The sequence below is a fragment of the Haliotis rufescens genome, unplaced genomic scaffold (genome assembly GCF_023055435.1).
Source record: "Haliotis rufescens isolate VD_foot unplaced genomic scaffold, xgHalRufe1.0.p SCAF_7, whole genome shotgun sequence".
Lineage (NCBI taxonomy): Eukaryota > Metazoa > Mollusca > Gastropoda > Lepetellida > Haliotidae > Haliotis > Haliotis rufescens.
Genome location: NW_025964361.1, coordinates 51,999,772 through 52,026,170, shown reverse-complemented (window position 1 = coordinate 52,026,170; position 26,399 = coordinate 51,999,772). Strand labels below are relative to the sequence as shown.

Here is a 26,399-nt window from a genome sequence, read left to right as displayed (position 1 = left end):
AACTGAGCATCAAGTGAATGACGACAAATACACAAGTGTAGGGTTATACGAGAAAACGTGGATGACAACAAGGGAGTAGTAATCGTATTATCGACGCAAGCCGAAATCCGAAAATGCTTTCACTGCATGGATACTGTTTTTAGTATTAAACTATAACCATCTGGGGTATTTCCAAATGACGACTTCCGATGAGCTCCCTTGTTCTTTTTGTTTGTTTGTTTAGGCTGAAGAAATGAATTAACATGCGCCCTTTGTCGAAATCTTTATAGATCACAGTTAACCAATCAGTGTTCAAAAATGCGTAAAACAAATATTGCCTCCAGCCTCCAAATTTATTTAGCTGTCCTTGCAGACGGTACCCCAGTCTCTGGTCACGCTCAGTTGCGTTGCGTATCATCCGGGTACTCACGGGGGAAAAACAATAACAAAGGCAACAACCAGTCCGTTAGATCAGTGCCCCTTTAAGGGCCCTAACCGGACACAGCGCTCTGTCCTCAGTATCAGCAGGATGTAAGATTTCTTTGAGGGATCTTACAGTGAATTCTCTCTCCGTTTGCCCGACTCTCTGATTCTTGGCGACGAAGCCCATGAGCAGGCCCAGGCGGACAGCTCCTTCGTCACCCCTATCGAATCGTACCTTGGCGACATCGAGTGCATGAATTTCGGATACACGTGCCGCCGTGGCAAAGGAGAGGAGAAATGCTGTTTTCCAAGTCACATGCCGGAACGAAGCACTGTGCAAGGGTTCATACGGAGCTTCCGTAAGTGATTGCAACACTAGGGAAAGATCCCAGGCCGGTGCCCGAAGGCGGCCCTTCTTAAGATCGTGCTGTTTGAAACCCTTGATAATACCCCGTATCACCGGCTCTTTGGAGAGACTGGTACCCATAGCAACGTCCCGTACCGTAGCAACGGACGAGACATAGTTGGCAATGGAACCCCCGGAGAGTTTCCGGGTCTCTCGCAAGTGAGACATGAAACGAGCAATATCCTGCACAGATACCTTATCTGGCGAATGAATGTGATGTTTACAACACCTCTTCGTGAAAATAACCCAACGTGCATTATACACCTTCTGGGTAGAATCACGATGCATACTAACGTATGCCCGAGACGCCCTGCGAGAAAAACCTTTACTCCTCAGACGCTCGGTGACAACATCCACGCGTGCAGATTGAACTGCCCTGCGTTTGGATGAAGCTGACGGGTGTGAGGGTGGATCAAGAGATCCGGTCTCACAGGCAGTGGGAGTGGCGACTGTGTGACCTGGGTCAGCAAGTCGGGGTACCACGATCTGTTCAGCCACATGGGCGCGATCAGTAACATTCGACAGCGAACTCCTCGAAGCCGGCTTAGAATGTGTGGTATCAACGCTGTCGGCGGATAAGCATAAGCGTCCAAGCCCGTCCAGTCTAACGCGAGAGCATCGTGATCGATGGCCCTCGGGTCCGGGACTGGTGATACAAACAACGGGAGTTGATTGTTGAACCGTGATGCGAACAGGTCGACCATCGGACGACCCAAACGTTCGCACAGCCACTGAAACACTACTGGGTTCAGCATCCACTCTGTGGGGCTCGGATCCTGAGGCCTCGATAGAGCATCGGCCAGTACGTTCCGCACACCTGGGATGTGACGGGCGCGTATCTGGCACGGGACACTGTCCACCAGAGCGTAAAACTCGAACGTGAGATCGAGTAGCGAGTGACTGTGGGATCCCCCCAGTTTGTTCACATAGGACACTACCGTCGTGTTGTCGGTCGCCAGCATGAGCCGGGCGTCGACGAGACGATGCTTCCAGTGATTGACTGCGTTGATCACTGCCTTGAACTCGAGACAATTGATGTGAAGACCTAGTTCGTCTACGCACAAAAGCCCCGAGCTCACCTCCCCCTCTAGATGGGCGCCCCAGCCCACTAGAGAGGCGTCTGTATACAGGTTCAACGTGGCCCGGTAGGGCCGCATAGAGACTCCTGATAAGACATTGTAAGGGAGCGTCCACCACTCCAGATGCGGTCGGAGCCGATCCGGGAGGGCGACGGTCGCACTGTTCACCTCCGTTGCCAACAACTGGATTAAAAACTGTTGCAGCGGGCGGAGTTGGAGACGACCCCGTTCGGTGCAGTCTTGGGCTGATACAAGTAGCCCTAACAGCTGTTCCCAAAAGTGAACAGTCTGTTGCACCGCTAAGACTTTGGCAATCATCGCCTGAATTTTGTGCCACCGGTCTGGGGGGACAAATAGGCGATGGGACACCGTGTTGAACCGACCTCCGATGAACTGCAAGTTCTGAGTAGGGGTTAACTCGCTCTTGGGGAGATTGACAATCCACCCCAATTGCTCCAAGAGCCGACGTGCGAAAACGAGATGGCGTGACAGGGCGTCCGTCATTCGATTTGCTACTAGCGAGTCGTCCAGGTACGGGAAGTACCGGACACCCCTCCGGTGGAGGAACCCCACTATGGGGGTGGTTAACCGGGTGAACAGCCAGGGAGCGGATGAAAGACCGAATGGGAGTACAACCCACTCGTAGTGCCTGCCTTGAAAGACAAACCTGAGATACTTGTGATGATCCGAGTGAATCGGAACATGCAGATAAGCATCCTTCAGGTCGATCGAAGCTAGCCAATCGGCCGGCATGATCAGTGCTTTCAGGTCCGTCAAGCTCAACATTCTGAACTTGGGCGGTTTGCGCAGGTAGAACTCGCTGAACGATTTCAAGTTGTGAATCATTCTGAGTTCGGCTATGTCCTTCTTGGGAACGAGAAATATCCTGGAGTAAAACCCCGGTGTTATTTCTGGTAGAGCTAACTCCCGAACTGCCCCCTTCTCCACCAACCTGCCGATGGCATCGGCGAGGAAGGGAAGATCGGTTTCCGAATAGAAACCTGCCGACGGGGCAACGGTGAGCGGCGGATTTGCTTTGAGATCGAGCCGATAGCCGTACCGAATCGTGTTGACCACCCACGGGTCGTCGAACACTTGTTCCCAATTCTCCCAGTAAGTCTGGAGTCTGGCTCCCACTGGGGAAAGAGAGGGGGGCCGGACGGGCTGCGGCAGGCGCAACTGTCCAGGGCCAAGTGACTCGGGTTCGCCTACGGGCCAACCGAAGTTGGCGCTGTCGGCACACGAACCCCTCCAATGAGAGTCACCTGGAGGGGCCCTTGCCGTCCTTAGACGACTTGGGCTTCCCCCAGTTCCACTTCTTCCCGCGAAAGGGCTGCTGAGAACCCTTACCGGAGCCCTCAGAGTGGGGCTTCTTCCCGGAGGAAGAAGGACCCGACCCCTTAGGCCTGCCGGACGCAGCATCCTGGGGCGCGCTCCGCTTCGGAGCGGCACCCAGGCGCCTATGCAAGGACCCCACAAGATCCAGTGTGTGCCGAGAGGCCTCGGCAGACACAGCGGCCTGTTGTTCCTTCAGAACCCCAGGGATCTTGTTATTAAACAGGGTCCGAGCAGACCAAGGCTGCGAAAGGAGCACCTCCTGATTGGCAGCGTCCAACCCTGAAGCAACCAGATACGACTGGCGCCGAAGAAAATGGCACGTGCCGGAAACAAAGGCCGAAGCCCCGGCAACGTACTCCAGGGAAGCATTCAAACCGAGCAAGCAGTTGTAAATGCGCTGGTCTCAGTCCGTGGGAGAACCTTCGACCAGACTGGCCGCTGCAGCCAGGTATGTGTCTCCGTGAGACATTGCCAGCATGGAGTGTCGAGCGAGGGTGTCCAGCTGTTGCAGGGTACCTTGTGGTACGGTGGCAACCGGTGGGGCACGGACCCCCAAACGCTCCACATGGGCTTCCGCAGAAGGACCAGCCTCGGGAAAGGCAAGGTCATGTACCGGGAAAGACCCTTTTCTCCACGACGGGGGAGGTAACGGGAGACCCCGACCGGAGGCAGCCGTGAAGGCCTTCTCCAAAGAAGGCTTAATTCCGCGCAGCAAGGTTGATGCCGGGAAAGCCTTGTCAGACGCCTCGTCGTATACCTCGGAGGAACCCACGGAACCGTGGATTCCCCGCGGTATCAGCAGGGGCTTTGGCATGTCCTCGAAGAGGTCATACACCATGGCCACGCGGTCCTTAACCGATAGCGGAAGCAACGGTTCGGGGGAAGGACCGGTGACCACGGCAGCCGCCGCCGTACCGGTGGACCCCGCATCCGAACCCGCGGCCACCGAAGAGGCCGGGGACGGAACAGCCAGCGGCCTATCTTGCGATAAGGCCGCCAGCTTGGAGTCCATGAGTTTCGACAATAATGCGGCGACGGAATCCCCAGGCAGCCCGAGGGCCGCAAGGGGATCCGCCGCAGCCGAGGAGGTGGTACCCGCACGGGGACCCCGACCGGACGAACCGGCCACCACAGGGGTGGAGACGGACTGTACGTACAGCCGGTACCGCTCAAACTCCGCAGGCCCCAGACCATCGCAAAGGATGCACCGGGTGTCCCCGCAAGGAACCCTGCACCGCGGGCAACGATCGTGGGGATCCCGGGACGACAAAAACTTTCTGCACACCCCACAACTCCGAGGAGCAGGGGTAGAGGGGGTGGCTGGGGACATATCCATGTCAGACATTGATTGTTTGCTATAAACAAAGAACAAAACATGGTTACAACGCACGCACCACAATGATTCACAAACGAGCATTTTCACAAGAAAATAAACGAGCAATGTGAACATATAACATACACATATAACTTTTATTAAAGAAATAAGTTATGTTAACCCCCAAAACATACAAGAACAGGGGAAACGTAAAACACAACGTGCATACGCGAACCCCGCAAGTATATAGAAAAAAGGGCGGGAAAAATTTTCCATTTGGCGGGAAAATTATAACCAAGCGTAGCTACCGCAACGCCCCATAAAAGCACAGTTTATTAGAGAATAAACTATAATAAATATCACCAAATCTTCAAGGAACGCTTCAGCAGGAGAAAACACGTCTTGCTAAGCAGACGAAGGAGACAAGAGTGAAGGGTGTCACATGGCAGCTAGCTGGCTACGCACGTGCTGCATGAGGTAATTGAGATCTCTGTGGTAGATTTCGCTATAGCAGCAGTTGTGGGAGACAACAGCCTCGGTATAACAGTGGTAACGTATTACTTAATGTAATATTTGAACACACAATGCCATTTAAAAAGTGGTCAAATGTAACAAATGTTATAATTTGGATAACAGTTTTGAATACTTTTTTGGGTAGAGAGTGGGGCACCTAATCACCTAACCCAGTCAGCCACCGAGGCTTCAACAAATGAAAGTCTGACAACTGGTAGCCTAGATCACGTACTTTGTGTACCCCTCTGACAAATGTAAATTGGCATGGGTCCCATGGCCGAAAGCTATGAATACACAATGCCATTTAGAAAGTGGTCAAATGTAATGGAGACATAATCACTCGATTTTCTGGCACAGAATTTGATTATGTACAGGTCACCGTCATATAGCCTGGCATAAACAACAGACACACAAACAAACAAACAAACCTGTTCTGCCTCTGAGCGAAGTCCCTCCCCACTCTCCTCAACAGCAGCTTTAGGTGTGTCTTGTGCAGTTGCTTTGGCAAACACTCCTACTGTCGGCAGACTGGAGTCCACAATCCCAATAGCTTCATACCCAACCTCCGGACCAAGGTCTGACCTGAATTCAAGTGTAGGTTTATATATAATGCTGTTCAATAAACGACCATGTAGTTTCACACTACAGAAAATTTTTGGTGAGGTGAGGTGAAATTGGGTTTAACGTCGCGTCCAAGATTATAGCGCTTATATAGCGACATGCATGCATGTGTGTGTGTGTGGCTGCTTGTACTAGTCCGGACTGATGCCGATTTCTAGTGCTAGCACACTGAGATATCATGCCGCAGTTTACCATGGATACCACGCCGCAGTTTACCATGGATACCACGCTCAGACACAGTATACTGACTGACCAGACCTGTCCGAGCTGACCAGTCCTTGTTTTAGCCCTTTAATGCCGAGCGCCAGACAGGGTAACAACAAGTACCACCTTTTAACGTCTTTTGGTATGATGCGGCCGGGGATTGAACCCCGGAGCTTCCGCTCTCCTTCGCAGACGCTCTACCACTAGACCACGGAGGCGGTCAATAATTTTTGGAGCCTTTAAGTACTTGCTCACATGTTATTATTCACATTGGTATTAATAGTTTTTGGGGCATCTGCCTGAAGCAAAGGACCATAAACGTCCAGTTTCCAATTTTGTCGAATTAGGCCGGAATCATGGAGTTATACTTTGGCTGTACTAACACGTCTATGCATAGTCCAATCAAAATCTAGTAAAAAATTAACATCCGGTTCGCAAACTGATGTGCAGATTTCGGTTGATTTCAGAATTTGCAACGCATGTGTACCATCAACTTAGCATCAACAGATATTTCCCAAATCTTTTCATGTTTTTAACCAAGGTGCTTACGTGATTTGATGCACTTAGCGAAGTAAGAGCCGTTTATTACAATATAGATATTGATTATCAATCAGATCGTCTTCGGTGGGCACCACCATGTAGTTTGAAGCAAATGCAAGCGATATGAGAAATAGAATCTGATTTGTCAATAGGAGAGACATAGAAGGAACATAACTCGTAATAGCCACTCGTGGCGGTATGATCGAGCCCAGAAATAGGAAACTGGACTTTTACAATCAGTAAACTGCCTTGCCTCGGGAAGATGTTTTGGGGTGTATTCAACACATTTTCAATGCTTGTCACATGTGCAAGTAAAGTAAAGGCTATTATCTGAGTGCAGGTAAAAAAACCCATGAAAACACTGGACAACCAACGCTGCTTCACCCATTACCTTCGCTGTTCCATATTGAATTTAGTGCAGTTCAATCGACAAATTGCCTGTCTACATTGAAAAGTTTTTTTTCTAATCTTCAATTCAAGCAATATTTATTTATAAAATACTGGAAAAAGTCTAAGAGACACTGGATAGCACAAATGTCCACCTTAAATATTACTGGCTCTTGACAGCTCTCAGAACAAGCCTGGACTTCAGTTGGAAATTCAAAGGAGGATGAGGGCAGTACAGATAAGCCACATTATCATTCCTTGTATTTTGACATAACAGGGACTATTCACAATGTTTTATAAAAGACAAAAAAACAGACCAAACTATTCAGTTTGAGAAATATTTACACAACATGGGTCTGACATCTTCAAATTACAAATATAATTTGGTGTCAGAGGTGTTAGGCGGCAGCGATGAAAATGTAATGATTCACTTGTCTGAGATATTGGTCTGCTGTATGTAACAGATTTGTCTATTTCTTCTTGGCAATCTGTTGATAAATAGAATGAACGATCTGAGCAATGAAAACAGCATGTCTGAATGCTTAAAGCCTTCTACACAGATGCTCCTGGCAAATGAGACCAGTCCAAACATTGTCCCATGGCCGCCATCAAGGGAGACAACTCATAACAGAAAATCCCTCACAACAGCTCATTGCAAGTAATAACAAGAGTGAGTGAGTATGGTTTTACGCCGCTTTTAGCAATATTCCAGCAATATCATGGCGGGGACACCAGAAATGGGCTGCACACATTGTACCCATGTCGGGAATCGAATGTAGTAACAGGAGTCATCAGATGACATATCCCCCGGTCTGGTGTAATTCGGAAATTGAGTTTGGCTACTTATACCCCATTTTTGGGTCATTGCCTTTGGATACCTAGAAGAAAAAAATAATACTGTTCAGTATTTTTCAAAATCCCAAATCATCAAAAGGTACCAGTACACCACTGGACTGATCTGTGTAGCGAGTTTCATCTAGAAATAAATCTCTGCTCTGGAAACAGAAAACAACTTGTTTTCATCATGAAAGACCATAAAAACAAAACAAAAAAAAAGAATACAAATCCCAAATCATCAAAAAGGCACGAGTTCCTAACTAGAATTATCTATTTAGAAAATTTCAATAAGAAGTATTTAACGTTTTTTAGTCCTGCCCCGGAAAAGGGAAAAAGGATGGACAGACATGCTGATCACTATATCCCCCTGTTTTTCAAACCTTTTCAAACTGTGGGGATCACAACAGAAACAACAATAGCAAATGTTAAATTTCCTACTCAGTGAGTTTGATTTTACACTGCTTTTAGCAATAATCCAACAATATCACAAATACCCCAATGCTTGGCGGTGAGCTAACGGAAACATCAACCAGTATAGCTCTGAATTTCTCACCAGAACCCAGTGGAGATTCCGGGTTAGAGTAGGTCCCCAGCAACCTGTGATGGTCATAAGATGTGACATAATGGACTGGGTATTGCTGAGAACATCATTGCCCATAATATCAATCATCTGGTCAATCATTTACAAGTCAGTGTGATATTGCTAGAATATTGCTAGAATATTGCTGAGTCCTTCGTTAAACAGAAAACCAGCTCTCACCAGAACATGGACTGATGCCAGTAGGGTTTGGCTGCCCCCGTCATGTTCTCCCCTGCCAGTCTCCCGCTGACAACTGCGTGGTCGTGATGCTCGACGCGGCGCCGTCCCAGCCGAATGTCATAGAAACAGGAAGCATCACCAGCCTAAAGAAGACATTTGGGAGACGGTTCACAGATAACACAAACAAAAAGACTGACAGTCACAGCAGCAACACGATTGCGGAGAGAAATATTAACCCTCAGTATCTTCGTGGCCACAAACCCTATGAAGACAATGAACAAAGAATATCTGCTAAGCTGTTTCAAGAGCTTTAAATCCTTACAGCTGATGCTAGAGTTCAGTTGGAAAAATTAGTAAGTTGTGCGCATTCTTAGGCTCCAACCATGTCATTAACAAAAGCTTTAAAACCTTACAGCATATGCTACTGTTAAACTGGGACAATGTGTGTTCATGGTCGAATGGAGAGATGCTAACACATTCACTTTGTTCAAACGTCTCATCATAAAATAGCTAGCTACCTTCTACTTGATTCTGCCTGTGAAGAAAATGACAGACACATAATAATGTCTACTCACCACCCACACATTTGATCTCGCCTCCAGTTCAGCGTTGACGCGGAAGCCGCCATGAGATTCATCCAGCTCCAGGCCGGACGTCTTTGCAAGCTCCACGTTGGGTTCCAGACCCACCGCTACCACTACCTGCTCCGCACTCACCTGCAACAAGTGAGTTGGTTCTCAAACTTTGAACAGTGTTTCAGTTCTATCAAGAAAAAGACCCAAGTGAAACTCACAAGCACGGGTATGGTGTTGACAGACCTAGAAACATAATTGGGTCAAACTGAGATTCAAACCATGAACTGCAGCAGTGGCTTAGACAACTGAGCCACCTGTGTCCCCTTCTGGAATAGAAGGTGAATATTTATTTACACCTCAAGAAGAAATAATCTACGAACACATCAGCAGAGATGGGTACCCTGTAGGATGAGATGGTTATGTCTGTTAACCTTCCTGTGCCTTTGGTTGTATACTCCCCAGGGAGATGAGAATGAAAACTGAATGCACACTGATCTATTAACCAGGGTAATAGCGCTAACAGATGGCTTTCAGATTTGGTGCAATATAAATATGCACATCATTCATTATTATCACACGTCCTGTCCAAATTTTTTATTTGGTCCAATTTATGATCCAAATCCATGAATATCTGTCAAAATTATTCCCTTTTCCCATGTGAGATTTAATCTTGGTTATGTCACGATCAATCTATTTGACAGTGGCCCTGACATCAAATTTCATTAAGTCCTAATTTATTCATGTATTGTAAGTTATTAACCAAACCACAGTCCAATATCCCAAGTGATGTAGATCTTAGATGGTTACCACAGGCATGGGAATGGTTCTGACAGACCAACGACTTTAATCAGACCAATCAAGGAAAAAGAAGTGAGGGAGAATGGTTTTACGCCACTTTTACCAATATTCCAACAATATCGCGTCAGGGGACACCAGAAATTGGCTTTACACATTGTACCCATGTGGGATATCGAACCTCAGCCTTCAGGTGACGAGTGTATGCTATAACCACAAGGCTACCACACAGCCTTCATGGAATAGAACCTAGTACAGGATCCTTGCATGGCGTTACCTTAGACCACTGTGCCAGTCAAGATATAGCACTGAGTGAAGTCAGGCATCTTTACCTCCTGCCTGTTCTGTATATTAAGCTCACCATTAGGAATTAGATCTGCATTCAAAGAAGAACTATGTATCATAACTTAAAGAAAATATTTTGGAATAGAAATTTTTACAAAAAAGGTTAATCTCTTTAAAAAAAGAGAGAGTGAGTGAGTATGGTTTTACGCCGCTTTTAGCAATATTCCAGCAATATCACCAGACACCAGAAATGGGCTTCACACATTGTACCCATGTAGGGAATCGAATCAGGGTCTTCGGTGTGACGAGCGAACGCTTTAACCACTAGGCTACCGGACCACCCCCATAAAAAAGAGACTATTCCTTCTACTCACTTTGCTTCCATTATTCAGACCCAGGACAACCTCGTTGTTGAGAAACTCAGCAGAATTTACAAGACTGTTAGTGATGACATTCACACCCTCTGCAATATAACAAATACATTTCAGCTGGGACAAAACATTACTTAAATCAATGCTTTCCAAATCGCTTAATTTCCAAGTTCAAAAAAAGAATTCACGATGAAGATATAATAAACATGTATAATCAGAGTTCAAACTGTGTACGAGACATGCTTCTATTCTGACTGTTACCCTGTGCTGTTGTATGTAATACGACTATAATGCAAACCCCAGTAGAAATCTTCAAAATCAATGGTAATATACATACGCTGTCTATACTGAGATCAAAAGAGAACAACATCAGCTGAGCATACAGAGTGTAATTGTTACAATATAAAAAACATGTTTGTCATTGTTTATTTTCTTTGATGCTTTGTCGTAATTTACTTAGCTTTTTGTTTAACTACCAGCATATCTATTCAAAATCTTTGTATACAAATACTGCTAATTCCCACAATGATTTTTGTTATGTAGTAATTGCATACCTCAACATAAATCTATTGTGAACACCGCCAACATCTCTCAAGACTCCAGAAAACTCCAACAGTCTGGCATAAATATTGTCAAGTCTTTGATGGGCATGGAGAATTAGGAAGAACAAGAACATATGAAGCTGTTGTGGATAACAACTCCCTATTGTTTGTAATGACATTTCAGGGTTGTTTATTGCCCCTTCATCGGAGACCCCTTCATTAACTTGATAAAGATGCAAGATTTAATCCCGAGACATTACAAACAGCAAAGATTTCTTATCCACAAATACTTCCTGTCTTCATAAAACTCACAGATACCAATCCCTTCTAGAACCTGATCTAGGATTTTGAAAAGAGGGGGTGCACAATATGTCCATGACAAGAAGCAGTCCACAAAGTGACTTGGCCGAGGGTGCAGTTAACATGTAAGATGTCTGAAAAACGCAAGGGTTGTGTACCCTGTGTACCCTGTGTACCCTGTGCACCCTCCACCAGCACCAGACCCCCCCAAATCTTAAGCTGCCTGTGCTTGTTTAAATATGTCCTCGTACCTGCTTGTACCTTCTTGGTGGTCCAGTTGCTGAGGTACTCTGGCAGCACACGGCCCATGTTACCTGCAACAGACAGGATGTCATCTTAGCAGCAGCTTCCACAAGTGAGTGAGGGGACACTGCAGTCAACAAAGGTCTACCAATTTCATGGCAGACTGTTAATTATCAAGTCTGGACCAGGCAAACCAGTGACTGAAAGCATGAGCATCGACCCACATCATCAGTGATGTCACAGACCCTAACCACGTAATCCACTTAAGTGGACTCCTACAACAACCATCACAAGGGATATTCCGGGTTTGACTTGGTCCCCAGCAAACTATGCTCTTCCGATCCATACTTGATAATTTACAGGCTGCCTTCATACAGCTGGTATATTGCCAAGTGCGGTGCTAAACAACAAACACACACACATACAACAAGTACTGAGGACCTATTTCAACCCCGAACAATATTCCAGCAGTCAGCAATATTCCAGCTATATGACGAAAGTCTTAAAATAATTGAGTCTGGACCAGACAATCTATCCACACAATTTGTATACGATGACATGCATCAACTAAGTCAGCCAGCCTGACCACCCGATCCGGACCACCCGATCCCGTTAGTCGCCTCTTACGACAAGCATAGTCGCCTTTTAGGCCAGCATGGGTTGCTGAAGACCTATTCTAAGCTGGATCTTCATGGGTATACACTAAGCAATATTCCAGCTGTATGATGGTGGGTGCATGCAGGAAACAGTTTCACAGCTTCGACCAACAACATCATAATGTCCACAAGGGTTGTAGCCAGTTTTCACCCTCGTCCCCTTTGCTATTGAAACTCTGGCTCTGGCTACTACTTTTCTTCATTAATCAGCTTTCTGAACATCAAATATTCACTGACCTGCTTCAGGAAACACTTGATACACCTTCATTCCATTCTTCTTGCCTGGAAACAAACATTATTTTGTACTGATCACCTCTGTGACTAAGATATGTCTGAAAACATTTACTCAAATTATCATCCATTTTGGGCATTGATAGTTCTTTGGGTATTCAGTATATTTTTATTCCCATGGGTTCAGTCTTTTGGCTATTTTCACACCAAAGTGTAGACAGTTAAGCGTATTGGTCCCAAACTTCGGGTAATTTGGTACAAAAAAATTCCAGAAGTTATTAAGATACATTTTCAACAGTTTTTAAGAATAATATATGATATAATATATTTAATGTGATAGCAACAGTAAATGAGCTGTTTTCAACATTTCACTTTGCTTTTTTTAATAAATTATTTTTCTTACATTTAAATTTTTTTGGAATTGGTTGATTCGTAAACACAGTTTTAAAGTATAGTATAACCTGACATAGTTGGAGATAGGAGTTGTACAGTCCGTTTGAGCAAGGAGACCAGTGTCCAGTTTTCTAAATTCTCTGTCATTTATCAAAACAAAAGAAATTATAGACATTTGATCAAAGTGGAAAATTCGGGTCCACCCACCTCGTTTTCCCAGGGCACAAGCCAGCTCACTGCCGAGGAAACCCCCACCAACTACAACCACCGATTTAGCCTTTCGTGTTGCTTCGTCCAGATGCTGGAAGTCACTGATCTGTAAATACAAAGATGAGGTAGAGTGGACATCACATCTTCAGTCCATCACCTGCAACTTCTGAGACGTCCACCCTTATTTCTCGTGTTTAATAGAGTGGTCCAGATTAATTTTTCTTTGTTTGTTTGTTGTTTAACGCTGCACTCAGCAGTATTCCAGCTATATGACATCAGTCTGTAAATAATCGAGTCTGGGCCAGACAATCCAGTGATATCATAAGCATTGTTCCATGCAATTGGGGTAAGATACAGGCATATGACGACGTGCATCAACCAAGTCAGCATGACCACCCGATCCCGTTATTGCCTCTTACGACAAGCATAGTCACGTTTTTCGGCAAGCATGGGTTGGTGAAGTCCTATTCTACCCCGGATATTTACGGCTCCAGATTAATACATTTCCAGACTTATGGTTGTGAAGAAATTCTTTTGTAAATATACTCCACAAAAGAAGTTACAGAACACAAATCATTTTCTTTTCTTTTTTTGAGTAGTATATATATACATTATACAGGTGAATGGGTGGTTACATGTAGAATCCGGGAACCTCACTTTGGAGATGATCTTGTTAGTAACACCTATATATAAAAATAATCAACGAGCTACAGGGAATCATCTGTCCCCAGTGTATCAATGGCTGTAATCCCGAGTCTTGTGTCGAGAGACTTACTTAATTCATTCACAAGGGACAGATAATCTGTAATTCTGAGTATCGAGCAGGTCATCTATATATCACTCATTGGCATTTTACGGGAGAAAATGAAGAAAAAAACATGTGAAATGTCAACCCAACAGAGAAACTTCACTAAAGGCAGGCTATTGTTCAGATGATGTAATCTGATCTAATTGTGATGTCCTGAACAATGGATGACGCCATGTGGTATTTTTCTCAACAATGAAGCACATGACTTAAATTGATTACTCAGCATTGAGAATCGCTAAAATGCAAAGTGCAAACATCTTAATAGTTGTTACATGCGATCATTCTACCCTAGAGGAAATTAACAGTCAGGTTCTATCTCTGCAAATGTTTCCAACTCACAGAACGGAACAAGTTTGTCCTCCGATTGACTTCTTTCCCCGCTCTCTCCAACACCGGCAAGTTACGGGGTTTGCCTCCTGAAACAGAGGAGACGAGTGAGTGAGTGTGTCTTATAATTATACATTTATATACTGCACATATCCAGACAACTCAATTGCAGTTAATATTTATTCTCGCACCAGTCGATCCCTACGCGTTTCAGTTATCATTCTCAACTCCCTGGGGAGTATACAACTACTCTACCTGTTGCAATTAGGCACTTGTCAAAGTTGATTTCTGATCCATTGTCCAACCATACTTTCTTCTTTGAAGCATCAAGCTTTGTCACCTGAAATCATTGTCAATATACCTGTAGTGAATTTGGTCTGTCTTCATGTTTATTTCTCTTGGTTTACAGACATGTAATGATGTATTGGAAATATTTGTGTCATTTTCTTGAAACCTTCAAAGATGCTGTCCACTTTTACAAGTATGTATCTTTTAACATTTGCAGTATTGCTGATTTGAAAATATTTGGATTTGGTATACACTGATAATTACAAACAGATCCAAAGCAACAGTGTTGAAGTAATTCTTTGATACGGTGTGCAACAGTGAATTTGGTCGATCTCCATGATCTTAGGCAAGATTGTGTTTCTTGGTTTAACAATTTTTCAGTGAACAATTCTGGTTGACATAAGTGTGAAAAAAGTGCAGTGGCATAGTTTATTTCATCTATTTATCGAAGTCTAGTTTCCACCCTTGCCACATAAATTCCTGTGCAAAATATGATTGGACTATCACACATACAATCCATTCTGAGAACGTTTCATACAATAGTTCTTTCAACAAGTATCTGAAGACAAGTATTTTCTAAGTCTTTCCAAGTTATAAATCAATTTGCCAAAGTAATGTGCTTGTAAGCGGTACGATGATGACAACAGTCATTAAACACGACTGGTACACTTTCGTACGATTTACCTATTCCTGTCTTTGTTGACACAAATTATTTCTTTCAATGTTTTAAACCCCTTAACAATTGTCATCGTTGTCAGTCTGTCTGGGATGAAATCGCAAATGTTTTCATTATCTGATCAACCAGGTGGTCATCTATGGTAGTCACCATCATTGTGAATCTATACGAGATAAGAACAGCGATCTGATTGGATAACGCATTTTCATAAGAAGAAGCAACACAGATCTCCAAGGTATTCTGACAAGAATGTATGCATGAAGGAAGACAGAGGGGCACATGGAGAGAACACTAGAGTGCTGAAGAACATTAGACATTTGTCTAGGACTGGTAAAGTTACCTTCCTCCCTTGTAGAATTGCGACACCACCATTATCTTGGTGTGATAGTTTCTTTGGTTCCACATAGAAGCTGTCTGGTTCGAAGAAGAGGCTGAAGCAGAAAACATATTTTTCTTCACATTGATGTCCAATTCATATTTCTAACAGCCAAACAAATGCCAGGTAACTAGCTGCAAGAAAGAATACAAAAAAGAAAAGAAATTGTTTCTTAGTTTGTCCTCAAAATACTAGAATTTGGTTTAACACCTCCATGAATAGTAGAACAGGTACATGTTTGTTTGTTTGTTTGTTTAACGCCTAACTCAGCATTATTCCAGCTGTATGATGGATGCCTGCAAATAATGAAGTAAGGACCAGACAATCCAGTGAACCACGATCAATGCCGTCATCGTAAGATGACACACAATCAACCAAATCACATATCCTGACCACCCAATCCGTTTAATCACCTCTTATGAGCAAAGGTTGCTGGGAACCTACTCGAACTCATCTTCCTGAGGCAAGGGGGTTAACTGACTATAAAAGTCCAGTTTCCAACCTTGCTGAACTAGGCTGGAATTCTGGACTAATGAGTCTAACGAACTAGACATCCAGTTTGTAAACATGCAAAGGATTTGCAGAATTTGCAAAGCTTGTGTACGGCCAACTGGGCGTCGAGATATATTTTGCAAATCATTTCATGTTTTTAATCAAGGTGATCAAGTGATCTGATGGACTTCGCAAAGAGCCTTTTCTATTACATTATAGATCTTGATTATTGATCAGGTCGTCTTGACTGGGCGACACCATTCTGTTTGAAGGAATTTGATTGGTCAATTTGAGGGACATAGAAGGGACATAACTCATAATAGCCACTGGTGGCGCAACAATCAAACCTGGAAATTCTAGCCTAGTTCAGCAAGGGTGGAAACTGGACATATATAGTCCTTTAAAGCCCTTGCCTCGGGAAGATGATTCTAACCTAGAATCCCCATGGCGTTATAGTTACCATGGCTACACAAAGGGGTGTCAGCATATTATGGAAAAACGTCTGGAGGGATGCCGGTCCTAGATGTTTACTATGCTATTGATAGCCACAAGTGATGGACCAAGCCTACGATCAGATGATCCTGTCACAGCTAATGTATCCAAGAGTCTGTCCTCAGCCAACATACACCAGTGAGTAACCTCATGATCATGGGTACAGAAATGTGCCCAATATCTGTATGAACAAACCTTACTTTTGTAAAACATTCTCGTATTTCATTTTCTAATCCAATTGGGGGGCACGGATGGCCCAGTCGTCTAAGGCGCCGCTGTGCAGAGTTGCGTCCCTTGGGCACGCCAGAAACCTATTATTGTAAGTTCGAATCCCTGTTCGCCCTTATTATGTTTCTAGGTTTGTCAGCACCATACCCGTGCTCGTGGGTTTCATCAAAGTGGTCAACATCTGAGACCTGCATCACTTCGGGCTTTCCTCCCACATTAAGCTGACACACCGTGAAATAACTGGAATACTGTTAAAAGCGGCTTTAACACAACTCACTCACTCACTCTAATCCAATTGTAGAACAAAAAGTAGCAAATTGTGTCAAGAATGTCAGTGCTTTTCATTCTACTGTGACTTGCAACCTTCAAAATCCAGTCTGCTAGCAGGACACTACTACATTGTGCCCAGTAGAGTAAGTGAGTATGGTTTAACGCCGCTTTTAGCAATATTCCAGCAATATCACGGCGGCGGACACCAGAAATGGGCTTCACACATTGTACCCATGTCAGGAATTGAACCCAGGTCTTCGGCGTGATGAGCGAACGCTTTAACCACTAGGCTACCTGACCGCCCCTGTGCCGAGTAGAAGACGACTACAATGATAGAAGTCATTGATACTAGCATTTCAAGGGCTTAATTCTGCATCAGTTCTCAGCGCTTTTACTATTGCTACAAATTGGAACTGAATGACACTGACAGCAGAAAACATTTTAACCTCGATCAAGCAGGACTAGCTACAAACTCTAGTCTGAGATTGAGTGAAATATGGTATATGGAAAATGATTTTCTAACGCTGGACCAGTGTTTAAGATAAATATAAAACCCAACAAGACAGTCAGGCAGGTGCCCCATAAATGTTGCCTGCACATCTTCAAAGTTACCTGTCTGCATTCAGAGACAATAAATATTGAAAAATCATGAAAAACAAGAGACAATCACAATGCAAAACAATTGCTGGAGAATCTATGAGGTATAATATAACTGAATACACAAGTAGTCTTAAAATTATCTGCCAGGCAGTCAGGCAGATGAAGGAAACTTTCATGCAGCCCGACAGAAACGTTACCAGCCACCGGCAGGCGTTATTTTGGACACTGGGCTGGACGTGTGTACAGTCCCTGCATTGTGGAGCTAGGACAGATCGTTATAATGAGGACATCCCCCAGCACGGGTCCTCACCTTCTCTCCTTTCCGTTCCACTGCTTGAATCTCAGCTTCTGCACACCTTCCTTGTCCTCGCTGAACCACATCTCCTTGGACAGCGGCGGACGCATGTAGGGGATGCGATTCTCCTCGCCGATCAGGAGCACCTGCAGCACAATGTTGCCATGGTTACAGTGGAGATTGAGATGGTACAAACATGTTACAGTGAAATTGAAATGATGTTACCTGGTTACTATTAGATGGTGTTAACATGTTACAGTGAGATTGAATGATGTTACCATGGTTACTATGAGATGGTGTTAACATGTTACAGTGAGATTGAGATGGGTTTTGCAATATTCTGAAGAGAGAGTTAGGGTTGTAACTTGTATACTCCCCAAGGAGCTGAGAATAAAAAAATTATTGAACAATGATCCTTTAACCAGGCTGATTTTCATTATCAGCTCCCTTGGGGATATACAACCGATTTGCATGTAGTGAGGTGCTAAAAGGTTAACAGTCACAATACCATCTCATCCTACCAGGTACCCATTCACTGCTGGGCGAGCAGATGCATATTTTGAACAATGTCACTTCCCAAAGGAGGCACCACAAGAACTACATGTTCCTATGTCTGGGGAAGGACTGAAGCCCTTGAAACTCTCAGGAGCCACAAGCGGCCTGAAGATAAGTACTTCTGTCAGATTTTGCACCTAGCATACTGTTACCAAGCTCCTCACAGCAAAAGCCCATTCGCAGAGCTCTCTATACTATCGCTGCCACCAGTCAAAGCTCCTCACTGTGATAGGTGGCTACAACCATGCTTGGAGTTGAACTCGCAAACGACTGGCTGTTATCTACACAAACCAGTGATGTCTGCCATGATGCCAAATATGCTAACCCAAGCTAAATTATTGTTTGTCTGCAATTTGAATTTCTATTTCATTTCAACTATCATGTAATTGGTTCAGTAAGAATGTAGAGGGGAATTCAGTGATTTTCCGTTGCAAAAAATTCAAACAAAAAGATAAATTCATCAGGGAAATCTGGTCAGCTGTAAGCCTTTTCAAAATTCACTATAATTCCCAAAGACTTAACAAAAATGTAACTATGACTACATTTGGGGTTAGAGGGCAAATTTCAATATTCTTGTAATGACCACTTCCACACTGACGGGGGGCGGTCGGGTAGCCTAGTGGTTAAAGTGTTCGCACGTCACGTCGAAGACCTGGGTTTAATTCTCGACATGGGTACTATGTGTGAAGCCCATTTCTGGTGTCCCTCGCCATGATATTGCTGGAATATTGCTAAAAGCGGCGTAAAACCATACCCACTCACTCACTCCACACTGGTGGCAGCGATGTTACCGAGAGTGTAACAAAGGTGTCATGCACTGGGAAGGAGCTTGGTCTGTTACATGCCATTTAAACAAATAACATTAAAAACACTGAACCTGGGCCTTGGGGTCCCTGGACTTGATGGCCCTGAAAGCGCCAAAGGATGCTGTCCCCGCCCCTATAAGGAGGTACTGGGCGTGGCTGGGGATGTCGGGGACCGTGCTCCAGTCAATCCCTGCCGGTGCTGCTTCTGTGGGTGAGGTCACAACATCACATTTAATGTGTTTTTCTGTGTGTCAATGAATGAAAGACCACAAAAACATTGTTTCTCATCAAATAGATTTTAAAATGTCAAGGTGACCAGGCTTTTGGGGGGGGGCTTTTTTTTAACCAAATTTTTTTGTACATGGTGTTGTTTTTTAAATCCAGAGCAAAACAAATATACTTTCAAAATTCAGAAACATCCGACAGTTTTATCGAAATGTTTACAGTTAAGGGCTGAACTTGCTACGAACAACACGATGTCATAAATCTGTTGGTAGGATGAACCGGTCCCCTGTCCAAAGCTCTCCTAATGACAAGCCCGTAAATATTTCCAAAAGAGTTGCACTTTCCAATATATCAACAAGACCAAATGGTCAAATTACTTTGCTCCATTATTCTTATAACACATGTCAACAATAATAACCTCACATACTGCTTACTGTATCATTTACACACAAACAAATGTAGAAAACAGTACGCATCAGTGTTTCAGCACAATAATGCAACACGATCCCCGCCCATTCTAATATCAGAAAACACAAGTCCGCAATCTCATTCAAATCAGATCTTAGTTCTCGTTATTGCTAAACAAAGATCTGAGGACATCCCATTACGGGTCACGTCGGAACGACCTTTCATCAGACCAATGAAAGCATCGCTTACAAGATCATGAAAGTGACACTCGGAATGTTTTTTTTAATCATGCAACCTCGAAAACGTTAACACGGGGTATTCCGAATGACAGTTACGGCCCGTATGACTGATTCCGTCAAAATTATCGTCTGTCTCTCGCTTCCTTGGGATTAACATCTGAACGGAGGAGGCGTTGCACAGTATGTGGGAAGCACTGCCATACAATCGCATCCATAGATTAGATATTGTGGAATGTTCATTTGTTCAGTTTCAAAATTTTAATTGAGAACAGTGTCAACATATTTTTTAAGAGTAGTCTGAAATGGAAGTCGCCAGGTTGAAACGAATGTCGACTTCTTATTTGTCATTTCAGTCAAAGTTCATGAAAGGTCGTTCTGACATGACCCGTAATGGGATGTCCTCAGATCTTTGTTTAGTGGCAGCGAGAACTTAGATCTGATTTTAATGAGATTGCACTAGTCTGTTAGTTCATGTGACCAATATTTTGGGGGTTTATGGAGACTTAAACCAAATAAAAATGCTTGCTTGGTCAATCAAATTCCATGCAATCACTTGCAATATATTTATATTTCCATATATCAGACTTTTTACATGGTACCACACTGGAAACAGACCCCATCAAGCAACACGGCCATAAGTGCTTCAGGATGTTGGCATGCAAAAGTAAGGTCAAGGACGGTCTTCCTGGTTTTCACCCATCACTAATTATTCTCAAGCCTTTGTTGACAACAGTTTCCTAATCTAGTTGCCTCATATAACCAGCATGGAATGCTGCAAAACTATTCAGGTAACAGCTTGACATTTTAAATTATCAGCATTTTCAAACAGAAAAAAGGCATAATGTATTCCTTTTTTTGTGAAAGCATCTTTTTAAACACGTCACTAATGTTTTGAAATAATGTACCTGTCTCTGGTGATTTTTCTGATGTGCCTGATGGTATAACTCCAGCTGCACCATCTGAGCTCTTGCCCTTGCGTAATGGAGGCGTGCTGTGAAGATATACAGCTCCTGACTTCCATAGCTGTAACCATGGTAACACAGCATCCAGGTTATCATAATCATTTGTTGCAATCGTTAATGCTGCAATCACCAATCATGCCAATAGAACAGTTAATGAGTGAGTGAGTGAGGTTTTACGCCACTTTTAGCAATATTCCAGCAATATCACGACGGGGAACCAGTAATGGGCTTCACACATTGTACCCATGTCGGGAATCGAACCCGGGTCTTCGGCGTGACGAGCCAACGCTTTAACCATGGTAACACAGCATCCAGGTTATCATAATCATTTGTTGCAATCGTTAATGCTGCAATCACCAATCATGCCAATAGAACAGTTAATGAGTGAGTGAGTGAGGTTTTACGCCACTTTTAGCAATATTCCAGCAATATCACGACGGGGAACCAGTAATGGGCTTCACTCATTGTACCCATGTCGGGAATCGAACCCGGGTCTTCGGCGTGACGAGCCAACGCTTTAACCACTAGGCTACCCGACCGCCCAGAACAGTTAATGACAATGGTATGTAAATAATCGAATCTGCACCAGACAATCCAGTTATTGACATCATGATCCTCGATCAACACAGTGTTAGAAATTGGCACTAGTCCTGTAATCCTTGCCAAACTGTTGAATAGTTAAGGTATCATAACAAGTAGAAATTTGTTCTTTTCAAAAGTTTAGCTATATGTTATCATTATAAGGACAAGTGGACGGAAACTGTTAGTTTCTGATGCTGCAACACAATTGGGATACGATGACATGCATCAACCAAGTCAGTGAGCTTCACCACCAAATCTTAATACTCGACTTTCACAAACGCATGGTTTGCTGAAGACCAATTCTAACCTAGATCTTTATGGTATGGCATCATGCTGCTTTTCGCAAGATCACCAGAAATGGTCTTTACACATTATGCTCATGTTGGAAATCAAACCGAGGATTTCAGTGCGAGGAGCGAAAATATTAACTAATAGGCTACCCCACTCCCCCTGCATAAGTAAATGACCCATGAAGATCGTAGTTGATCCTCAGCAACCAATGCTTGTTGCAAGAGGCAACTAAAGGGATCGGGTATCCAAATTGCGCAGATCGATGCTCACAACGCCAATCACTGGATTGTCTGGTCCAGACTCGATTATTTACAGACCAATGTCATATAGCTGGAACATTGCTGAGTGCGGCGTTAAACAACAAACAAAACATGAAGCCTGAAGTAAAGCAGGTCTCAGACATTTACCACTTCGGTGAAACCAACGAACACGGGTATGGTGCTGATAAACCTAGAAAGATAATCAGGGCGAAGCGGGATTCGAACCCACAATCATAGGTTTCTGGCATGCCCCAGGGACGCAACTCTGCACAGCGAATAGTGGCACCTTAGACAACAGGTTTGATTCCCCACATGGATACAATGTTTGAAGCCTTTTTCTGGTCTCCCCCGCTGTGATACTGCTGAAATATTGCTAAAAGCGGTATCAAATCTTACTCACTCACTCACTGTCACTGTTCATGTAATTTTTCATAAATTCTCTCACACATTTTCTCTTCATCAGGAGCAACAACAAGCACTTATGATTATTTACCCTACATGTATCCTCAATATCCCCAGGGCTCACATATCAGTAAACCTACACTTATCCCTGGATCCATTCCTGTGCTTCTCAAATTACTCGCCCTTGATTTTCATTTGCCAATTTGATTTGCTATGCTACTCAATCTAACCATGCTAATGCACCAATCAGAATACGAGTTATAAACCAGTCTCATTGTTGGGTTTCCGATATCAAAAACATGACGGCCAGTCCCATTGATTATGATAGAGTTTACAAGAAATTAACCGTTGAAAAACTGACTGACACTCAAAATAAAGCCCTCAAAAATCTTTTTGATCAGTTGATGGTAAGGATGTTCTCATGTCCACCTCTCTTACCCATTTCCTTTTTCCTTATGTCAACATTTCATTGGTCGGTAAACTGTTAATAAAAAACAATAGCCGGTTATTTGAGATAAAAAAAACAAGGAAATGGTCCCAGCAGTTAGTGTAGGTGTACCTGGAGATATCTAGGACGCCCTACATCGAACTTACCACAAAATATGTCAATCCAAGGACAGCAGCACTGGCCCCCAGCATGATGTTCCACTTGGCATTTCGTCGGCTGTACCCCTCCTGCCATGACCCCTCAGGTACAGGGTGATAGGTCATGGTCACTTTGTTTTCTTCTGCAATCTGTGCGTCGCTCTTCCAGTGAGATGGGACATTGCCTCCCATACATCGCACATGTTGCGTCTGAGGCACTAAAAAGTGGATCATACCATAAATATTTCATAAGGTCGTTAAACATGTTCAATTGAAACATTTGCATGAAAGTGATTCTGATGACCAGCCTTTAACATGTTTAAGTTTCAAATGGCTTACTGATCTAAGATGATCTTAGATCAGTAAGCCATTTGAAACTTACTTAGATGACAATTTACGATTAATCAACATGATGAAAGGATTCATATTCTGTATGTGTATGATAAACATGAACAATGAAGACCTGCAATTTTATGCTAAATATCAACTAGGCTGATCCATAACCGTATTTGATGTAATAAGCGCCTCGCTCTAATAAGCGCCCATGGCAAAATTTCTTAATATAATGGCTATTGAACAATCCCAATCAGCACCCCTTCCGATTCATCAATGTACAAAAGACTTATTTATTCGTGTATATTATGCACTCATGTGTTATATGCATCCTTAATTATGGGCAATTAAATTCTAGACAAATATATATGTCGTATAAACATTTCAGGCTGCAGCATTAACCACGAAATTTATCTTTCAACTCTGAATTTATTTTCACCAAAATATTATTCTAATGAGAGACCCCTATTTCTAATTTTGAGAGCGCCCTGGGCACTTATTACGTCGGATGCGGTAAATGTTTAAAATTTAATTCCCCCCCCCCCCTTCTCATTTTCCATCTTAACCATGGTAATCTTAATAAATGTAAACATTTCTATGGCTATGAATTATAAATTTTAGTATCAATATTCATACATTTGTAACTATGCAGTATCGGAATAAAACATTTATCGATATATCATGACATCCCTGCCATCCTACAACAGCAGTTTTGTTGCCTTTCAATGACAAGCTATTCACTGAATTTCGTCAATACCCAATTTCTATCATATTCCAAGCTCGACAGCAAAATGTTTTGCATTATATTCGTTAACAATGGGGACAAAACGTATCTGAAGATGATGGAATGAAAATATATAAATAAGGAGCCAGGAACCATACTTTGAAAACATAAAATCGTTCGTGTTAAAAAAGGGACGTAACTCTAAGAGAAGGTACAACGTTCGGTGCTACCGGGGCACTTGAGACTCAACATTTGCTTTCATTCATATGAACAAAGAAGGGAAATATTTTATGCATATTTTTCATTCTAGATCCAACTGCACTGACTCGGCTAACATTGTTTCTTTCCTTCGGGATTAATGACCTTCAAAGTTTCCAATCACAACATGTGAAGTTGGTTGCCGGTAAATAATTCACGTGCATCTATAATCTATCAAGTGCTGGGATTGTTATGTATGTCGGGCATTAATTAAGAAACTCTTACAAGACTCAGTGATAACTCGTCGCGATAGAACTGCAAACCCTCTTGAAAAAGGGATAGCTCTTCCCTGGACCACGCACCTAAACAGCGCCGCCATATTTGTTGACTTTTCAACCTCTCACGTTAGAGAGTAAAGCTCCACACAGCGTAACAGGTGTGGCAAGCTCCGAAATCGGGTTTCATTCATTCTACTCAAAAGCAGCTTCAACCAATCAGAGAGACGAGTACGTGAACCTCGACCTGCGATACATTACTTAGCTTCCGTTGTCTGTTGTGGGCATGAGACGATTTGGTCTGTGAAAACTTTCACAACACTCGCAGTGTTCATTCTCTTTGTGTGACTCGCAAGATCAAGACCACCGCGTGTCACCAGGAAACACTGTACCGACACCTAACACAAGTTTTTCGGTTTACAACACTTTGTGGACAAGACAAGTGCTGTGTTTCGGAAGCGTCGGAAAATGGCTGCAAACATTGCTACAGCTGGTTCATACAAGAATCCCAAACTCCTCGCCGTCAGAGATGTGGAAATTGATAAGAGTGGAAAATTCAAATACATTCTAATGAAGGTCCACGACCCAGAAAAGGATCGGGAATTCAAGCACATTGTCCGTGGGTACACCAAGGCATGCTACCACGCCGACATTTACGACAAATTCTCCCCAAACATCGAAGCAAGGGGACTGGATTGCGAGTGTGTTGGAGGAGGACGCATCAATCACGAACCCTCCAAGAAGAGCATTCACATATATGGCTACTCACAAGGATATGGGCGAGCGGATCACTCAATCACCCATTCGATTATCCAGCGCAAATTCGGATCGGAATACGAAATAACGTGGTCAAATGATGGATATTAAGACAGAGGCTGTGTTTACTGCCTTCCGACTACCACGATGCTGAAACGACATGGACAGCGACTGAAACATAAGACTAGGGTGATTGTTAAACAACTGTCTGTTGTGAACTGCTTCGCCATTGTGTAAAGGACCACTCGGACATTATTTATTATCCAACTTATAAGTATACAAGTTTGTTTGTTTTATAAGCCATCATATTCATCCCAGTTTATATCATAACCAATTCAGTTTAGGGTCCTTCGTTATTCGGATCTTTCTGTAAAATAAAAAAAACGTTACAGCTTTAATCTTCGTTTTTATGACCATTTGATTAAGTATATTACCTTGGGAATTTTAGCACTGTTGCACGGATTGTTTATGACAGTGCGTAGCTGACTGGAACACCTGGTGTCCTTGGTCTCTGTAGGAAAGTGTTTATCGCAGATTCACTTCACCGAGATAGGATATTTAACTCATCTTACGTTAGATACAGTACAGCCACAAAATGAATGGGATTCTACGCATGTCAGATTTTGGTCAACACGTTGAGAATAATCTAGAATTGATTAAACACAGACCGTTTGGCTGTTCCGAGAAGTCCTCCAACTATCGTATTACAAAGCTGGCATTTACCAGCTTAATAAGAAAATAACCAAGTTAGACAGAAGCACGTTTGATATGAAATACCTTCGTTAACCAAATTTAATACGCTGACTAAAACTAAAAAATCAACAGCGCTATGTTCATCCTTAGAAACATCTTTCATATATGTGAAGTAAGTCTGGATTTATCAAGAAGATCTAAAGGCATAGCGTGTACGTGACTGAAACGGTAAGTACAGACACTCTTACTA

At 43.4% G+C, this 26,399-nt stretch overlaps 1 protein-coding gene across 1 annotated transcript in view; it reads right to left on the bottom strand.

The window, feature by feature from the left end:
- The window catches only part of LOC124111248 (apoptosis-inducing factor 1, mitochondrial-like), a 31,008-nt gene extending 5,905 nt beyond the window's left edge, over window positions 1–25,103 (bottom strand). Inside the window, exons 1-15 of the mRNA XM_046470898.2 lie at window positions 24,711–25,103; window positions 23,180–23,388; window positions 20,994–21,111; window positions 19,288–19,421; window positions 17,871–18,001; window positions 15,443–15,533; window positions 14,394–14,478; window positions 14,151–14,227; window positions 13,001–13,109; window positions 12,407–12,451; window positions 11,522–11,584; window positions 10,432–10,520; window positions 8,978–9,118; window positions 8,403–8,545; window positions 5,482–5,635 (exon numbers count right to left, since the gene is read on the bottom strand). Of these exons, the coding sequence (XP_046326854.2) occupies window positions 5,482–5,635; window positions 8,403–8,545; window positions 8,978–9,118; window positions 10,432–10,520; window positions 11,522–11,584; window positions 12,407–12,451; window positions 13,001–13,109; window positions 14,151–14,227; window positions 14,394–14,478; window positions 15,443–15,533; window positions 17,871–18,001; window positions 19,288–19,421; window positions 20,994–21,111; window positions 23,180–23,388; window positions 24,711–24,804 (1,683 nt within the window). The 5' untranslated portion in view covers window positions 24,805–25,103. The remainder of the gene's footprint in view (window positions 1–5,481; window positions 5,636–8,402; window positions 8,546–8,977; window positions 9,119–10,431; window positions 10,521–11,521; window positions 11,585–12,406; window positions 12,452–13,000; window positions 13,110–14,150; window positions 14,228–14,393; window positions 14,479–15,442; window positions 15,534–17,870; window positions 18,002–19,287; window positions 19,422–20,993; window positions 21,112–23,179; window positions 23,389–24,710) is intronic.
- Between the last annotated feature and the right edge of the window lie 1,296 nt (window positions 25,104–26,399).